The sequence below is a fragment of the Daldinia vernicosa genome, assembly GCF_022497035.1.
Source record: "Daldinia vernicosa strain CBS 139.73 unplaced genomic scaffold F5Y00scaffold_9, whole genome shotgun sequence".
Classification (NCBI taxonomy): domain Eukaryota; kingdom Fungi; phylum Ascomycota; class Sordariomycetes; order Xylariales; family Hypoxylaceae; genus Daldinia; species Daldinia vernicosa.
The window spans coordinates 325,888-343,248 of NW_025953925.1; the positions used below are offsets into that span (position 1 = coordinate 325,888).

Here is a 17,361-nt window from a genome sequence, read left to right on the forward strand (position 1 = left end):
ACCAGAGCAAGCCCATTGTGTAACAGAGTATTTATACAAATAGAGGAGAATCAGCCTTACGTACCACAAGCTATTCTATTTACGATATATTATAGTGATATGTCCTTTACGAAATTGCCTTTTGGTGTAGTGGTGTGTTGGACAATAGGTATGTTATTATCGCCCCTCTCCACTTACACTAGGTACTCTACCCCCTGATTAAGGGGTTAGATCAGGGGTATAGCTTGCTTTGATTTTTACAAGACTGAACAAGGTCATCCATCATTCCTTTTTATCCTCCACCTGCCCAGTGCGACATAACCTCCCATTCTGCGACCCAGGATACCCCACGGACTGGACCGCCCAACCCTCGCTCCCAACCGTCGTCGGCGCCCAGAACAAACCCCACGGGTCGCGCTGCTGCTTGATCTGTAACAGGCGCTCGTAATGGCGTCCGTAGAACGCCTGCTGCCAGTTCGGCTCGCCCGGGTCTCCCTCGTTCATGTACGACCCGGCATCCGGGGACACCGAGCGTAGCAGGTCCATGTACCCCCGCATCACCGCGTCGCGCTCCGTCGACTGGTCCGGCGTCTGGTCCATCAGCATCGCGTGCATGCGGTTGTTGCGCCACGCCGGGTTGACCGAGTTTTCTGCGCCGGGCCACCCTGCAACTTCTTCCGTCGGCGAGGCCATCGTCCCGTGGAAGTAGTAATCCCGCTCGTAGCCTCCTTCCGTGGCCGTACGTATCGCCTGCATCGTCTTGTTCCATAGCTCGTCGTCCTCCCAGTTTTCGCGCGGGAGTAGTCGGGACCTGTATCTGGTGTTGCCTGGCGGGGACCCGATTCCTGAGCTGGGTAGTCCGTAGAGGTTGGTGAAGAGAAGCGCTGGGTTAGTGACGTTGATGCCGATACCGTGCAGGTCGTCGTATAGTGGCTGCATGAACTTGTAGACTGCTGCTCCCGTGGAGTCGGTGAACTCCGAGCTTGTTACGAAACTGTAACTGTTATTCGGAAGGGGATAGATGTAGCTGAAACAGTAACCGCCAGCATCCAATATCTTGGCGCCGAATCTATAGTACGCGCTAACGCCTTGCCAGAACTTCTCGGCGTCGGTGAGTACACCGGGAATAGGGGATGTCGTATTCCTTGGCTCTAAAAGAGTGAGACTTAACGACGTTGACGTTAAGTTAATTGGCGGATGCGCTTTTAAGATAGCCGAAGTCACCACTCCATAGGTTCCTATCGCACCCGTTAATAATGCATGAAAGGCTTATCATAATAAACAAACTATGGAGTTTAGATTCATACATACCTCCACCGCCGCCGCGTAATGCGAAGAAAAGATCGGAGTTAGTATACGGATCAGCTGTTACGAACTGGCCGGCAGCAGTCACAACACCAAGAGAAAGTACTTGGTCGGCTCCGAGACCAAGTTTAGAGGTGATCATCGTGTGCCCCCCCGAGCTCATCCAGCCGCCGATTCCTCCCACCGTAGCCCAACCGGGTGCGACGACGGTTACGTTGTGGGCCGCCATGAAGTTACGCTCCTCCCACGACTCAACGCCGGCTCCGAATTGAACAGCCTTTCCCCGATAAGGCCCAAGCTCATACGAAGGGATGAATTCCATGGCCTTGAGATGATGTGTCCAGATACTGAGGGATCCTGCTCCCACCGACCTGCCACCAAAATCATGTCCCGTATTTCTGTTTTTATGCTGTTAGAAGTCCTCATCCTTTGAAAAATTTAAAGGTCTATAGACGAGTGGACTTATCTTACTTAATTACTAGCCGGATGCCCTTGTTCCTGGCAAAGTTGACCGCCGCTTGGATATGCTTCACGCTCGTGGCGTTAACAACGTATTCGGGGAATCCACCACGCGTACAGTTCCCCTGAGGGTCCAAGGCGAGCACACAAGTCCCACCTTGCGACCATTCTGTCAACGAAACAAGTGGCTCGTCAATCCAGAAGTGCGAAAGGGATGTGTTCGTATATAAGTACGTGCATCTTTCCAAGTCATAATCGGGTCCTTTGTAGCAAGCGGCAGCTGCGGGTGTTGGTCTCAGCAGAGCACCCTCGAGAGTTGTATTCAACCGAGCCCACTCTGCGACGGATGGCCAGTCGCTATCGCCCGGGAAGACTTTACAGTCATCAACGCTGCTATCACCTAATGAAGCTTTAGCCTCATCGCCAAACTCTATGGCAGAAAAGTCTCCAATATCTTCTTGCGTGAGTTGAATGGAGTCAGAAAGAAGAGCCCTTGGCTTAAGCGCGATAGCCCCGGAAATAAATACGCCCGCAAAGATGGAAGAAAGACTCGGCTTCATGATGCCGAATATCTGTCAGTATGCAATATACCGCACACCTCACAAAATATCTCAACAAACCTCGTATTAGCGTTACGGCATAGCGACCTATGTATATTACTCGGTTAGGCATGACTATCTAGAGGAGATGCTTTCTACCTATCGAAAATAGGGGCTAGAACTCTTCTGCAGGCAGCTTCAGGAATTACCGAGCCATTAGCAAAAAATGATATCGTTCAAAGTCATCGTGAAATGGGCCGATGACCCTCATTATTCATCATATAAGCTCCGTCTATAGTCTCATTTGGGGGTTACCTTGGAGACATAATATCGATCAATATTTTATCGCGGTGTAGGCTGTAATACCGATGACACCGGCGGCTCTGGTCTTGGCATATACCCGGCATTAGGTAGCGCTGGAGGACTAACCGGGTGTATGTATACAGTTTTGTACCCGGATCTGAGTATCGTGTGAGACGGTAACCTCGGGAATATGGACCTACGAGAAGCGGCGCGAGGTTCAGGCTAAATAGAGATGTGCCTGATACCTCGTGTCTTTGGTAGGATTTAAAACCACATGATGAGGCTAGATGCCGCTTGCCTGGTACCAAAGCTTAGCCTGGCGCATCTTCTTGGCATGCTGCTATTCCAATTCACTCTATACCTTTTCGTTATACACTTCGCAGGTGGCTTATACATACTTAGGCGACGGCTGTTGAACCTTACTATGCGATCGGTGCCATCCCAATCGTAACCTCAAATACAAGATTTGTCTGCTATAACTACTGTCTTTATAAGCGAAGCAGACGACATCGAACGCGTGGCTATCATACGATAACGCGGCAACCCCCAACGTGGCGCATAGTCTCGAACCATGTCGATGGCGGCAGAGGAACGATTGTTAATCAAAATTGGAGGAATTTATTCGGCATTCAATTTACCGCGGCTAGAATAGCTCGAAAAGGGCAATACCACCTAGGGATTCTGGTATAACTCATATACTATTAGCGCTTGTTACTGATAAACGACGTGCCTTACAATACGCGGAAAACGCATGGCGGCAATATTGGACCTTACATATGGAGCTGCCAGTAATCTAAGTCATATATACAAGCGCGACGTTAATCTAGAGGCTACTACCTCGATTAGAAGTAAGCTGCTGCTCGCCTTTATTTGCCCGTCTAATGGAGTTTTCTATGGAGGACACCCCAAATGCCGGTGACTTTAAGCCCAGCGCAGACAGACCCTCGTTAGCCGAGGCACATGGGTTTGGAGAACCCCGTACAGACGGCATGGACAAGTATTCCGGGGGTAAAAGTATATCATAGGGCTGAGTGTTTAGTGTTTGTAATCCAGCTAACCTCTTGACAAGTCATGGGATCCAGTATGTCGTATTATTGGCAATTTCTCATCCTATTGGGGTCTGCACGATCCCGTCTCTAGGTGCATTCTCGCCAACCCGACTACGACACATCGTAAGCCTTACACTCCATCCGATGCTTCTTCCAATCCTTGCGCTGGCATTCTGACGAGCAGTACATGACCTCCTTGCATCTCGAGCATTTCAAGAGATTCCCTCCATTCTTACCCTCCGTCGCGTTGCAGTTGCGACACTTGTCCATGTGCAAACGCTCAAGGCTTCCTTGGGCACTAAGCAAATCTAGGTCCACAATATCCTCAACGAAAGGTACTGAGAAGGTTGGGCTGATTGCTACGCGGGTTGCGTACTTGGATGCTGCGCTATCCCAGTCCGGCAGGCTTATAAATCCCTCGGGCAGCTTGCCGTTGCCGCAGCTGCACATGAATTGCTTTCCCATCTCCGTGCTAAGCGGGATCGTGGCACGGGACTTTTTGTATTCGCATTTAGGACCGTGGCTCCACGTGCGACACCGCTCGGCGAATGCGGGGAGGACCTCTTTCCAGAGCACGAGCTCTTCGTCATTAACGTTGATGGCGCATATCTCTAGTTCGCGAAGGATATAAAGGAACGTCTCAATTTCTCCGGAGTCAATTAGCTGCCTGGTGAAAGGGATTACTGCTGCATCTGCCACCACGGACCCCTCTGCGCCGTTGATACGTATGGCGCGAACGAAGATGAGGACTTGGTTTCCATCTACAGGGTGCTGAAGTGCGAAGAGCCCAGTATTTCCACCTTGAAGCCCCGAAGCTAGCATAAAAATGGAAAAGAGCGACTCTTTGAAGTTCATACGCAGCGAAGCTGACTCTGTCGAGTCTCGCAATCTTCGCTCACGGACGGAGAATTGGTGAGACGTAAGTGTGTTTAGCCATCGATTTTCTTTTTTGTGAACTTGATCCACATCGAGGATTGGCAAAGAGTCTAGGTTAACCTGTTGACTGTTGAGTGGTATGGGCACGGAATTTTCCCCGAGCGTGATGGGATAGATGAAAGACGATAACGCCCCCGAAGTCAAGGGATCTGCTAGGGGTGCAATGACTTCAATGTAACCCGACGTGCGCGCGATACGTGTCTTGGCGGTTTCCTTGAGAACCGGAGCTGGGAATGACGCGACATGGACTAGGAGTTTCTCACCGAATACGATATCTATCGAGAATGGTGACGATTGTTGCAATTCCACGGGGACGCGTTCAGCTAGAAGTTTTCGAGCCCTTTGCGAAGAAAAATCGACATGGTTACATAGGGACTTAATCCTATCGCTTTCAAAGTTCGCGGTAATTCGGGTAGGTGGAAGTGCACCCGTCTGGACGGCGCTCTTAACTATAGGATTCTCGTAGCTACCCGCTAAGGGATAACCAGTCATTCCCGGTTCGTATTTCGTGACAAAGACGTTAGAAGTATCGGTGATTGTCGTCGCGTGTACGACCATGGTGGGTAAGAGGTGTTTGAAGGTGTGAATGCTCATGGGTGTGTTCTGAACGCGGAGACCAACTCGAGTATCTCTTGGTTCAACCTGAAGACCGGTAGATGGCACGTAAAAGGAAGCTACTAGAGGTGACTTTCCCTGCCAGCCCAGAGGGTCCTGATGGATGGTTATCGAGAAGTTCTCATTCTCGCGGCGTCCTGATGTTTCAACTTGTCCAAATACAGCGTGTACACCAGCAAAGAAATTCTCCCAGCCTACTGGATTACTCGACTTGAGCATGCCCTCGAGCGTTGGCGCGTTAAACTTGCTCTGTTCGGTGTTGTATAATCTGTCAATATGTTTTCTCGGCACCACTACTGTAACGCAGACCACTTCTGGTATATTGTCCCATGCGTGGAAGCCACCCGCGCTTGGTATCGATCTTATTTCTCTTCTCATCCATTCTTCGGTATACAGGCCTTGTATATGCAGTTGAGCGCTCAATTCCTGACGATAAAGGCTTCGCATAGTTCTCTCGTCTAGGCTATCTTGGCCTATCATTTCCAACAAGCGCTCCCAGAAGGACGACCAAGTGGTAGAAGTATTTGCCCGGATAAATTTCATGAACAGCACAAAGCTGCCTCGATGGAATAGTGGATATCCAGGGCGTAGAAGCTTCCTTGCCAACTCTTCGCGATTTGCTGTTAGAAGTGGCGTAGGGTCCTCACTCTCGAACATTTGTATGTAAACTTGAAAAACCGCACTGGCGAGCGCATGTGGCTCAACATATAAAGCCTCAAGATCACTGGGTGATTGCGAGAAAGATGTGCTCAATTTCCAAGCCAATCTCGAATGCGCCTGCTGGGCTTGAGTTGACGTGCCTAGAGTGTTCAACAAGATTTCATCTACGCACGATACGGATGTAGCATTAGTCCAAAAGTCGACTGGGACTAGACCAAGAAGTATGGATATCGTCGGGGCATGACCAGGCATTAGAGCGTCAAATTGCTGCCTCCGCGTCTTTTCTGTCTTGACCAACTTCTCTGTCCATAGGGTGGAGCTCGCTGATTTCTTCAATAGAGGTGCGGTTGCTACTAATAGATTTAGTGCACCGAGATGGTCGGCAAGATTCGATGTATCGATGACGTCGAATTTGGTTGGTGCCGAGCCGGGCGTAGCGTAAGCTTTAGGGTCGAATTCGATAGGAATTATATCGAGTTGTCGGCGAAAAATACATGTTGGTTTGCCTCTCGAAGTTGGAATGGTCTGTAGGGCGTGGCTAAAGGATAAGGCATCCGATACGATGAATCTAAGAGTTATGCCCCCTTCCGGTACCTCTCGGAATGCCGCCACCCACTCGCGAAACTGAGTCTTCGCTGCAGCGATAACGTTGAGGATCTCGCCGTCATCAGGCTCGGGACGAAGCGGGGACCCCGGTGCTAGGTTCGCTTTAGCGGTTGCGAGATGAAATCCAAGAATGGGGTCTGTGCCATAGTGAAGGTACGTATTTGGGGACACAGACTCAGAGAATAGCGGATTGGGAAGTGTTCCTGGGTGTTCAGAAAGACTGCCATGCTTCCAAAAGCGTTCTCTGGCCTCTAAAATCCCATCCTTCGACGCGATCGATAACGGCGCCGCGGATCTGAGTCCAGTTAGAATGAGCTCGGGCTGTCCCTCAGGCTGGCCGCTCATAAGCCTAAATAGCTTTCGAGTGTTTTCAAGGTCTTTCTCGAAGCTAGCCTTAGTTTTAGACTGGGCTGACGCGTACTTCATCCAGACCTGCCTGACTTCTTGTAGCGAGCTTGCGTCGCAGAATTTCAACATCGAGCCATAGGGCCCTTCGCTCCACTGATGTATACTGCTTGACAACGACACTATCTTCTGTGCCTGATCCTGGATGAGCTTTTTGGAGTTTTCATCGATGTGAAAATGGAAATAAATATCCCATGCGATCTTGGCACTAGTACCGTCGACGAGAAGGGTAAAGAGAAGTACATTCCTTGCTATAATAATTTAGCATAAGGATGTCTAGCCGGGATATGCTCTGCTTACCTATTATGGCGGTTTCAACATCGCAGCACGTAATGTCAAGCCTTCTTGCTGCTACTCAAATGTTAGTAACATCGATGGCAGATGATGACCAGATGAGGGTAATAGGGGCACTCACGGAATCCTCGTTCGGAGTACGTTGTGAACAGAATATTACGGATGTCGCCACATCCAAGAAGAAGAATATCAGCATCTATCCCCTGGGGTAAGCCTCTCGTCAGGCTGACCGCGGGAGTATTGCCAATGGGGTAGAACTGGGTAAAGTATGGAATAGTAGTCGGGGTGAACATGGTGATAAGTAATCCTGGAAGATGGGAAGGATAAAACTTCTGTAGGACTTCCTACGTGAGTGATCTGTATCCTTGACCTAGGAGACTAAATACCACTTCTTGCTGTTGGGTATAAACATCAACCTTGGGTAGATGAAAACGGGTTCAACCAAGATGCTCAGTATCGTCGTCACCTAATTGCATTTCCTATATGCTCGATTATTCCTTGTTAGCTGGTAAAATATAGTCAGGTAAACCTATGCCTTTCATCCTATTTTATAAGAAGTTAGGTATCATTCACGTTGCCTCTGTTTGCCGTAGAGACGGTTGGAGACATGCAAAAGTGGAGTTGGTACTAGCGGATGCTGCCGACTGGCCACAGCTTTAGACCAATCTTTGGTACTATCAAAGGTAAGCTATGGGGCTAGGATATACCTAGCATACAGCACCTTTGGTATTGTACCTACACCTAGGCAGGTAAGGTACGCAACATCATGGGCATCACATCACATACATAGGACATACATATATAGGAGGTACTTCGCGCCAGAACAAGACCTCATCTCATTATCATCCAGTGACCTAAATATCCGAAACGCGATCGACTACACCCCATCGACTACACCCAAACTAATATTTTTCATCCTATAGAAGCTCTCAAGTACCTAACCGCCCCCGCCAAATTAAACAGACCAGGGAAAAAAAAAGAAGACGGCCACCCGCGTCGGCGCTAAAACGCCCCCAGAAAAAACATCCATCCATCATCCAATCCGCCCATAGGGGAAGGTCCCTTTCACCGCGATCCCGTCTCTCGTAATTCCACATTATCGTACATGACTTCTTGGCCGAATTTCAGAGGGAAAAGGGGGGACAGAAAATAATAGAGAGCTCGCAATTACGCCCCGAGGTCAAGTATAAACCCCCCAAAATGCATTTTTCATTAATGTGCCGTTCTAGTATGTCTCGCTTCGCTCTTCGCTTCGAGTTAAATATGAAAGACGAAATATATTGCTTCATCCAAATCAGGGCAGATGACGGGGTAAACAGCCCATCGCCGGTGTAAGTTCTTCGAAAGCTGCTTTTAGCTACTACCGAAGAATAAATCGTCATTATTGGTAAACATGTCGACAGTGTCGAACGCCTCGTCGAACTTGCTGTCGGAGCTGAGCATCAGCATGCCCGTGTCGTTGTTGGTGAATTGAAGCAGTATGTCGTCGTCGGCCTCGCTTATTCCGGAAAAGCTTGGAATGCTGGAGGTCTCGACGGTGGAGCCGATCGTAATCTCCGTACCGCTCGAATTCGGCTCGGCATCGAAATACCGGCTGCCGGACGGCGGAGATGACGAGCGAGAAAGCTCCGGGAGTTCGTTAAACTGACTAGCGACGCTCTTCGCGGGAGACCCTGGTCGCGACGATATCGTTTCTGGCAGTAGTTCTTGGAGCGAGATATGGGATAACTGCGAGACGTATGAATGCACACTAGCCGCCGATGGCGAGTGCTCACTCACTGGCCCATCGTTACCGAGGCTCGGCATTGGCGCAGATGACGAACTCGTGCTCTGGAGAGAGCTCGGATTCATCGTCGTTCCTCCCATTGATACATCCATAATTCCGTCCAGCACGTCGAAATCTGGATCGATATATTCGGGAGAATTACCTGCTGAGGTGTCCGAGTATCCGGATTGCGATGACATCGATGACGTCGACATATTCTTCTTGCGGGTTCGAGTTGATTTCTCCTTTCGCTCATTCATATCTGGTCGGTGCTTTCGTGGACGCCCGCGCTTTACCACTTTTCTCGTCACGCCCTCAAACGCGCCTATGCACATACCACGTTGTTTGTGACGGGTAAGCGCATCATGACGCGCAAAGCTGTTGCCACACTCGCAAGGATAAGGCTTTATGCCTGTGTGTATCTTTGCGTGCCGTTTGAGGTCGTGCTGTCGAACGAAGCACTTATTACACGTTGGGCATTTGTACTGGCGGTCATTGAGATGGGTCTGTACGTGAGACTTGATATTTTCCTTCCTGCCAAATTTCTTATTGCAGTCTTCGAAAGTGCAGGTCCATTTGTTGTCTCTCGGATCGGGCCCTTGGATGTATTGGTGGATGTCTTCGAGCGTGATTCCTGTTGACGTTTTGGTCTTCTCGATGTCGATACTGGCGATACTTGCAGCACTTGCAATGCTAGCCATTGATTCGTTTCGACGATGGAGCGGGGTCCCTCTACGGGAAGATGCTTCTATTGAATATCCATCTTCGCTGTTGAACGCGTCGGATCCTAAGTTGGGGTGTTGCATATTAGGCTTATACTCAAAGGAACCATTGAATTCACCCAATTGGGGCGTGATGGGAGTCGTATGCCCGGAAAGATCTGAATTGGCGCCGATGGGATGCGAGGGCATGGGAAGCCCATCAAAAGCAGTATCAACTCTGAGGCCGCTGCTACCGATACGACCCATATCCAAAAACTCCGCCATCGGATCTGACGGGGGATTGAATGTCTCTAATAGAGGCATCGTGTTGGATCGGTTTGGTAATGGCATAGGGACCTGGGCTTCAGCTGCTTGTCGCATCTCATCGAAAGTCGTCCGTGATTGTCTATTTGCGGATTGTCTTGTGGGCTTCACAGTTTCCTCCATTGATTCGTCGTAGCCCTCTGTGAACCTTTGCGGCGGTTGGCTATGCTTTATAGTCCTGTCATGAGGCGTATCTATAGGCGTGAGTGGGAAGTAGTCTCCTCTGGGTTAGTCTCTTACTTCTCTCGTAGCTCATGGAATATGCTCACCTCTAGCATCCTGACGAGGAGGTGTTAAAGGTCTCGGAACCTCAAGTCCTAAGTTCTCGAATTTTGAAACTCTATCCATAATTCCGTTGCTAATACGACGGGGGGAGCTTCTTTTCGTGCTGGAAGTTTCTCCCTCGGAAATCCATCCGGGACCTCCCGTCGGGCTGTCCTGGAAGCTCATGAGCGTAGGTGTGGATAAAGTACTTGGGAACTGGTCGAAGTCCTGAGACGCTGTTATGTTATTGGAGAAATTCTCCTGATTCTTCCTAATGATGACATTCATAGGTCCATTATACATGTCAAGATTGATTTGCATATCATGTTGGCTTGAAAGACCCTCATAACCTTGTCCTTCAAAACTTCGCGCCCTTGGTGTCCCATGGGGGGATACTAAATAGCTGTCGTCGCTTGCCAAGTTCGCGTATGCTTGCTGGGAGCCCGGGCGAGCCATGCGTTGCTGCTGCGCTTCTCGCAGCACATGCTGTGATGTGATTGATCCTGTATTGTTAGTAGCGTTACTTACCGTTGAATATTCCTGCCGTATTGGTATCGTCGGGGATTGCATCTGTTGTTGTGGTTGTTGTCGTCGTATATCCAGACTCATGCCCCTGCGGTGGGACATGCGTGGTCGTTGCTGATTCTGGTGTTGTTGATGCATGTTGGACAGGTTTGTTGCGATCTTCATTGTTTCGTATCCTGTGGGAGTCGAGTTTTGTCGTCGATGTTGTCGGTGCCGGGCGTGAAGACCGCCATGAACCGGATTGGACAGCATCGTGATGAGAGTCGAGTTCGGAAATGGGCCGGTTGTCGATAGATCCTGGTTGCCGAATTGGCTATCAGTTGGTTCCGAAACTGCATCTATCCGTCAGTCATCGGGTTCCCGAGTCATCTTATGAGGTCTCACGAAGAAACTATAATGGAAATCAACGGGATAACTGACCTCACGCAGCGCAAGCCAGTCTGGCCGGGCAATTGAGCTCTTAGGTTGTCCTCAGCAGCAGCAGGCGAACTTGGCAGACGAAAACTAGATGTGTGTAAGTGCTGCCCTTGTTCAGGCAGATGAATAGATAATACGAGAGATGATAGTCTCGCTTAGTGGTCTGTGTGGTCTGAGTAGTCTAGTCAGTAAAGTAAGAAACTTTTTTTTGAAGCGGTAGGTTTGGTAGCTGTTGTCTTCTACAACAACTTTCAAAGTGGATAACGTTCTAGGATGAATGGTCTTGCTATGCAAGATAAGGTAGAGAGAGGTAGGGAATGAATAAGTGAAGTGTTGTAGATAGTGTTCTATGTTCTAAGTTGCAGATAAAATCGCCGGGGTTAACATAGCTCTCTGTTGACAAGAGCTGCGGTCTGTTGCTACAGCGACAAAGTATTCGCCAATTATTTGCCAATCCTGTCGGCCGATATGGTTAGACCTACCAGGTTACGAGCTTTTGCGACAACCAATGAACGTATGATGCATTCTCCTATTTAGGTTAGTGTAATATGTATCCCGCGCAAGCTTGAACCTAGCGCTCTGCAAGCTGCGCATTCATTGTCGATTGGGTCTAGGCTAGCATTAGCGATAAACCCGATCTTCGATTTGACATTTCTATGTACTTGCATTTCTACTTGCATTTCAGGTTATGTACTTACATTTCATGAGCCTCAACGTCATCCTGCCTCTTCATTGATACCTAGCATACCCTTTTTGTTACGCCCGTCTCCTAGGTAATATTTTCCCAAGTTCCAAGCTATATCATTACATAATTCAAGACATTTATCTACATTAAACGGCGAACACTATCAAATTCCACGTAAGGGATGAACCGAAGCAATTAGTTAGCCCTACCAATATATTGCGTACCTAGGTATTTACACTACTTGGGGATGTACAGTTTATCTGGTAATTAAATTAGGTTAGGTACCTAGCTTGTCTTCAATAAATTTTACCAACTGGCTGGTCGCTTAGTACGTTTATTATTCGCATTTATTATCCGAAGTAAGCAAGCACTTTACAGATGAATCCTAGATAAAAGTACAGACCCATAGTCCTAAGTAAACTGGTAAATCGAGCGTTCCAAATACATGGCTAGCATTATAACCACTTTACTAGGTATGTAGACACGGACTGTAAATCCACGTGTTAATGCATGCAATGTGGCGCGTGCCAGGAACAGAGACGCACGTCACACGTCAATGCGGATCGGGTTGGGGTTCGCTTCTTAATTAATGCCTGTCTCCCTAGGTATATCTACGATGCGAACTCCACCTCATCTACCAGATACAGCTAATTTCCCGGAGAGAACAGACATCCATATCCGGAGCCTTCTCATCCCGCAGGAGATATCTGTTGATTCTCGTCTGAGCATCCCGAGATAAATAAGACAAACACCAACGCTGTTCTCCCTGTTCTATATCCGACATAGTCTAAAACTAGGCAAATATGACCAGGTAAACCCTTGGGGTATACATTGCCTGGCGACGTTCCATAAGGACAAGGTGTATAAATGGTTGCTAAGATTTAGGTTAGGCGGTTGTAATAAGACATGAGTTAAGGATGCAAGTCTGTGCTATAGCACGTATACTGAATAGATTTCCCTGTATACCTAGACACTTATCTCATGTATATACATAGTACTAGTGAGCCCATTTAGGAGGTTTAGGTCTGATAACTATAGAGTAGCTAATCAGCTATTGAGTATGACAACTTTTAGATCAGAGAGTGCAATACTTATCGTACCTATCTAAGGTATCTATATCGATATGTTAAATGCTGTTTACATTCGCATCTATTAGATAGGGGTAATGAGGACCCTGAATGAGTGGTTTTCCCATTAATGAGCAAATCTAAAATCCAGCCTTCTGGAACCCTGTAACTTGGTTGTCCTCCTGTATTCGACTTGCTGTTCTTCGCTTAAAGCGTTCCATACGCGTTCTTTTTGCTTGTTTCGCCAGATATAGTAAAGCTTCGTTAACAAGAAAATAAGAATGGCAACTAGATTGATCGTAAGTAACGTCGAATTCCCACGACGGTATTTAGGCTTGTCGTCGTCGCGATAAATGTAAGAAGCGTATACGCTTCCAGCTTGGACGCTCATCTGATTAGTTATTAGCTTTGCCTGCACGTGTAGAATTGGACATAAGACTTACGTTATATAGGGCTGCCGAGACCGTACGTGTGCCGACATTATTAGAATTCTTGGAACACCAACCTACCAATATTGCATCTGATAAGGAATTAGCTAACAATAAACATCATATAGAACCGGATGGGGAATACGCACGACAATACGGATAGGAGAGAAGAACCATCATAATTGCGTATGTACCCCATTTATCTTCAATCAGTCCTCCCCAGAATCTTAAAGCAAAGATGCAGGGCAGGGTCCAAAGAGGTTGCAGAATAGCCACCAACGATCGTTCGTTTAACCATTCAGACAGCCTGGTGACTAGAATGAGATTGATGATATGTATGATGTCCTTATTGAGATTAGCAAGGACCATTTAAGGGTTCCAAGAATGTTAATCATACCGCCGGGATGGTCAGGAGGTTAGTGTTGAACGTGCTGAATCCGAGCGACCGAAGTGTAAGAGTGAAATAGATTTTCGGGGGCGAGTGCGGTATGTAAGCGCAGAAGCCAATGGCGTATAGGGGCCATAAGTTGTAGTCTTTTAAAGCTTCCCATAACCTCCTAGGCGTCAATGCCTGTCGATTATGCATGTCTCCTTTGGAAGGGTCATCGCGAAGCACTCGGTTCACGACAATTGCCTCTTCGCGATCCGTGAACCAACCCTTTGGGCGGAACCACGTTTTGGTCTGCACTGCGGATGCGGGCATCATAAAGAACGAAGCTATTCCTATACATAGAGTGATACACCCTTCAAGTAAAAATAGCCACCGCCAACCTTCCCAGCCTAGGAAGCCCCTGAGATGTAGCAGCCCAAAAGCTAGCAAAGAGGTCACAACCCCCGTGATTGATACTACATAGATCAAGTTAGTGACACTTTAATACCAGTTTCAGTAGAGGGTTACTGATAAATTGAAGCTTACACGATGTCCAGAAGTAGCTGAGTCTTATTGGTAGTTCACGTGATGTGTAGAAATACGATAGCCATAACACCAGGTCGGGTATGAATCCTCCCTTTTGATAAATTAGATTGATGGCCTAAACGATATTTCAGTCAGGGCATATTACCTCAAGGAATCCGAGTAAGCTTCTGGTCAGTAGAAAAGAACCACGTCCAGTCAGACCGCATTGTGAAATAGCGACGAATGACCATAGAACCATCTGCATGGGAATCCAGCGGTCTGGGCCTACGGCTTTTGATACGAGCTGCGAAGGAAGCTCGGCCAGTAAGAAAGATACTAAGAAGATAGAATGCCCATAGTTATAGTCTATATGTTGTTAGTGAAAGGATTCAATTTATTGGCAGTATAATGATGCTGGTCATATATGCCTGGAGGGGTATGGGTGATGAATTCTGAATATATTGGATCATACCATTAGTATCTAGACCCAAATCATCTAGCATGTTGTCGGAGACTGCCTGTGAAAGGTTGCCGCGGTCTACTTGCAGGCCGAAGAACATTATGCACTGAACCGGACCGAGATGTTAGCGCCTATCGAAGTAGCAATAGAGCGGCTTCGTACCGCCCATAAGCAGACTTTCCAATCAAGCTTTCGGATTAATTCTTTTTCTTCTCTGGCTGACCAGGTCAGCTTTGGATTGAAGACGTGTCTGCATTCATATTGACAATTCTCGTAGACTTGTCGCCAATACTCTGTAGTTTCCGTGTCCAAAAAGGGGTTTTCTATTTCTACCACAGGATCCTCAATTCGAATCGTCTCGCCTAGCAAAGCCGTGGGGCTTTGGCTAGGCGTTGCATCTAAGGACCCGTAAGACTTATGGTCTTCCGGGTCATCTGAAGAGAGCGGTTGATAAGACATTTTGGTTGAGAGCCGGGGGAGTCTAGGAAGTGCGGACTCTACGGCATTCAGGTCTAATAACTCAAAATCCAAAAAATCATCATCGTCAATGAACGAACTACTAGGCGAAGTAGAAATGACCGGTTCAGCCGAGTCGGTTTTTGAGATTGCCGGGTATTTGGAAGAAGACATATCGGCTGGGCCGTACCCCTTGGGGGTACAGTATTTAACACCGGAGACAATTCATCGTGCGATAACGTGTAGAAAGGTATGTGAGAATAGGTGGGATGGATGACGTGCTACGTAGTTGTCGCTCACGCGGGCTTCTATGTGTTACGGATGGGAGCCGGCTTTCCTTAACTAGTAGAAATACTGATCTAGCGAGAGGATTTGTTGGCTACCATCCACACACACTATATCCATAACAGAGATGCCGCATAGAAGTTATGGAGACGTGGATGGGAATTTGCGTCGAGTATATAGTAAGAATACCATCCCGCTCTTGACTTGCGCTTGACACCTCCATTACGAATTTGTAGGGGTATTGAGACTGAACGAATGACATGGCGAGATACGCGATTTGGTGATTACGGTTGGAATTTCACCATTCGAGGAACGCGCGGGTAATTCGATATGATTTGCACCGCCATCTTTATCAGCCACATAAGGTACTTAGATACTCGGGCTTGATATCTAATAATCGGAAGAGTTAATCATCCGAATCTACCCCCCGGAATTGGAACCTGCAGTTCATACATACGTGACGTCAGTCTCAAGGTCAAAAGTTAGAAGCGTTTCAATACGAGCGCCAAGAGGGGTTTCAAACTCCACCAACAAAAGCTCTCACCCACTCACCTTTTTTACCACTGTAAATCTTTACCGAATGACCGCTGGAAACAATGGGTCTTTAGCTAACACAGCCCACTATCCTTGTGTCCCTGTATCAACTCGGCACAGTTCAACACTGCACAGCCTAGTGATCAATGCGTTTTAAGCCAAACCTCTTTGCTTCTGTCTCCGTGCCTTTTTTCCTTAGATAGTTTATTGTCATTTTATCATCTTTTTTGTATTATCAGCTATCTAGATTTTTATAGTTTGAGTCTGTTTCCTTGATACTCTCGCTTTCTCAAACTATTGCATAACCTACCTAGGAGGTATACATACAAAATAAATCATCGTTCAATTGACCGCTTGAATCTCCGTCTGATCCGTCTTATCCTTTTTTTGGCTGGCCAAAAAGAATTCGATATTCCCATCGCGACAATGCAATTCTCCACCATCTCCCTGTCCCTTTTCGTCGCCTTCGCTGCGGCTCAGAACTCCACGCTTCCGGATTTGGTATCACAATTACCGGCGTGTGCCTCAAGCTGCCTAAACAGCTCTTCTGAATCCGCTGGATGCGCGGCGACGGATTTTACATGCCTTTGCAGTGAAGATAAACGGCAGTCTTTCATCAGTAGTATCAGTGGTTGCATTGGCCTCTCGGCCAAATGCTCTCAAGATGATATCAGCAGTAAGTAACGTCTATAAGCGAATAGGTCCGAGCATAGTCCAACTAACAATGCATTAGAGCTTACCACCTTGGCTCCCGAGATCTGCGATGCTGCGACATCAAACCCAGACCCATCCGCCGTTGCGTCGGCGTCGAACATAATTACCTCGGCTATTGGCCCTACCTCGACTCCCGACGCCGGTGTTAGACCGGAAGTTGGAATGGGATTAGTTGGAGTTGCTGCTTTCGCGGCTTTGGCTCTTTAAACTTTTCCCTGGACCTCGTCAACCCATACATATTGGGAGGCGCTATTTCTTCTTAGGGTAGATGGATCTTACGATCTTTAATGACTCGGTATAGGGATAGGTAGTTACATCTTAGATAATAGACTGGTCGGATGGGTTGCAATCTGCAAGGTTAGGGATAATTGGGGGTTTAGTAGCACATTCTCAATTCTCAAGGGAAACTCAAAGGTCCTGGTCTCAGTATCATTGAAGACATTAGGGGTCTAATGTGTATTGCATATGGGTGGTACTAGGGATACCTTAGGCGTATATATATCAGGTACCTATACATGCCCGGACTCTTCACAGGTTGATTCTCAGATTCTTTACATATAGTGATGGTTAGTACGTCGAACACACGTCTGGTCTGTTGTTGACGTTTGAATTAGACAAGATATTCGACGTCCATAGTAGTTCCATTAGTGTATGTTATAGCTCAACGACTATGAGAGACGGCTAAGCCGTG

General features: G+C 47.7%; 5 protein-coding genes across 5 annotated transcripts; 1 reads left to right on the forward strand and 4 right to left on the reverse strand.

Moving 5' to 3' along the window:
- Window positions 1-81: 81 nt before the first annotated feature.
- F5Y00DRAFT_229087 (FAD-binding domain-containing protein) lies at window positions 82-3,023 on the reverse strand. Its single transcript, XM_048006717.1, has 4 exons — window positions 2,442-3,023; window positions 1,756-2,390; window positions 1,291-1,682; window positions 82-1,217 (listed from the first exon to the last, which is right to left on the reverse strand). Exons 2-4 carry the CDS (start codon window positions 2,301-2,303, stop codon window positions 262-264), a joined length of 1,896 nt encoding a protein of 631 aa, XP_047867651.1. The 5' UTR covers window positions 2,304-2,390; window positions 2,442-3,023; the 3' UTR covers window positions 82-261.
- Window positions 3,024-7,747, reverse strand: F5Y00DRAFT_229095 (uncharacterized protein). The gene is made up of 5 exons (XM_048006718.1): window positions 7,272-7,747; window positions 7,157-7,207; window positions 3,655-7,107; window positions 3,490-3,599; window positions 3,024-3,438 (listed from the first exon to the last, which is right to left on the reverse strand). The coding sequence occupies exons 1-3, from the start codon at window positions 7,441-7,443 to the stop codon at window positions 3,746-3,748; spliced, it is 3,585 nt and encodes a 1,194-aa protein (XP_047867652.1). The 5' UTR covers window positions 7,444-7,747; the 3' UTR covers window positions 3,024-3,438; window positions 3,490-3,599; window positions 3,655-3,745.
- Window positions 7,748-8,288: 541 nt separating this feature from the next.
- On the reverse strand, window positions 8,289-11,250 carry F5Y00DRAFT_216415 (uncharacterized protein). Its single transcript, XM_048005575.1, has 3 exons — window positions 11,150-11,250; window positions 10,210-11,061; window positions 8,289-10,158 (listed from the first exon to the last, which is right to left on the reverse strand). Exons 2-3 carry the CDS (start codon window positions 10,979-10,981, stop codon window positions 8,504-8,506), a joined length of 2,427 nt encoding a protein of 808 aa, XP_047867653.1. The 5' UTR covers window positions 10,982-11,061; window positions 11,150-11,250; the 3' UTR covers window positions 8,289-8,503.
- Window positions 11,251-12,308: 1,058 nt separating this feature from the next.
- F5Y00DRAFT_229131 (allantoate permease) lies at window positions 12,309-15,709 on the reverse strand. The gene is made up of 10 exons (XM_048006719.1): window positions 14,844-15,709; window positions 14,694-14,787; window positions 14,388-14,587; window positions 14,243-14,333; window positions 13,724-14,172; window positions 13,476-13,671; window positions 13,342-13,418; window positions 12,923-13,289; window positions 12,798-12,863; window positions 12,309-12,705 (listed from the first exon to the last, which is right to left on the reverse strand). Exons 1-8 carry the CDS (start codon window positions 15,309-15,311, stop codon window positions 13,026-13,028), a joined length of 1,839 nt encoding a protein of 612 aa, XP_047867654.1. The 5' UTR covers window positions 15,312-15,709; the 3' UTR covers window positions 12,309-12,705; window positions 12,798-12,863; window positions 12,923-13,025.
- Window positions 15,710-17,286, forward strand: F5Y00DRAFT_229133 (uncharacterized protein). Its single transcript, XM_048006720.1, has 2 exons — window positions 15,710-16,632; window positions 16,690-17,286. The coding sequence occupies exons 1-2, from the start codon at window positions 16,383-16,385 to the stop codon at window positions 16,875-16,877; spliced, it is 438 nt and encodes a 145-aa protein (XP_047867655.1). The 5' UTR covers window positions 15,710-16,382; the 3' UTR covers window positions 16,878-17,286.
- The last annotated feature ends 75 nt before the right edge of the window (window positions 17,287-17,361 follow it).

What these genes read in the sequence shown, in the direction of transcription:
- F5Y00DRAFT_229087 (XM_048006717.1), bottom strand. Translation starts at nt 2,303, where the DNA reads ATGAAGCCGAGTCTTTCTTCCATCTTTGCGGGCGTATTTATTTCCGGG. An exon ending in GGCATCCGGCTAGTAATTAA is followed by an intron (nt 1,683 to 1,755) that starts GTAAGATAAGTC and finishes GCATAAAAACAG; the next exon opens with AAATACGGGACATGATTTTG. An exon ending in ATTACGCGGCGGCGGTGGAG is followed by an intron (nt 1,218 to 1,290) that starts GTATGTATGAAT and finishes CGGGTGCGATAG; the next exon opens with GAACCTATGGAGTGGTGACT.
- F5Y00DRAFT_229095 (XM_048006718.1), bottom strand. Translation starts at nt 7,443, where the DNA reads ATGTTCACCCCGACTACTATTCCATACTTTACCCAGTTCTACCCCATT. An exon ending in GTACTCCGAACGAGGATTCC is followed by an intron (nt 7,208 to 7,271) that starts GTGAGTGCCCCT and finishes ACATTTGAGTAG; the next exon opens with CAGCAAGAAGGCTTGACATT. An exon ending in TGTTGAAACCGCCATAATAG is followed by an intron (nt 7,108 to 7,156) that starts GTAAGCAGAGCA and finishes AAATTATTATAG; the next exon opens with CAAGGAATGTACTTCTCTTT.
- F5Y00DRAFT_216415 (XM_048005575.1), bottom strand. Translation starts at nt 10,981, where the DNA reads ATGCTGTCCAATCCGGTTCATGGCGGTCTTCACGCCCGGCACCGACAA. An exon ending in TCCTCGTCAGGATGCTAGAG is followed by an intron (nt 10,159 to 10,209) that starts GTGAGCATATTC and finishes AACCCAGAGGAG; the next exon opens with ACTACTTCCCACTCACGCCT.
- F5Y00DRAFT_229131 (XM_048006719.1), bottom strand. Translation starts at nt 15,311, where the DNA reads ATGTCTTCTTCCAAATACCCGGCAATCTCAAAAACCGACTCGGCTGAA. An exon ending in TTTGGGTCTAGATACTAATG is followed by an intron (nt 14,588 to 14,693) that starts GTATGATCCAAT and finishes AACAACATATAG; the next exon opens with ACTATAACTATGGGCATTCT. An exon ending in TCTCTCCTATCCGTATTGTC is followed by an intron (nt 13,419 to 13,475) that starts GTGCGTATTCCC and finishes ATTCCTTATCAG; the next exon opens with ATGCAATATTGGTAGGTTGG.
- F5Y00DRAFT_229133 (XM_048006720.1), top strand. Translation starts at nt 16,383, where the DNA reads ATGCAATTCTCCACCATCTCCCTGTCCCTTTTCGTCGCCTTCGCTGCG. An exon ending in CTCTCAAGATGATATCAGCA is followed by an intron (nt 16,633 to 16,689) that starts GTAAGTAACGTC and finishes ACAATGCATTAG; the next exon opens with AGCTTACCACCTTGGCTCCC.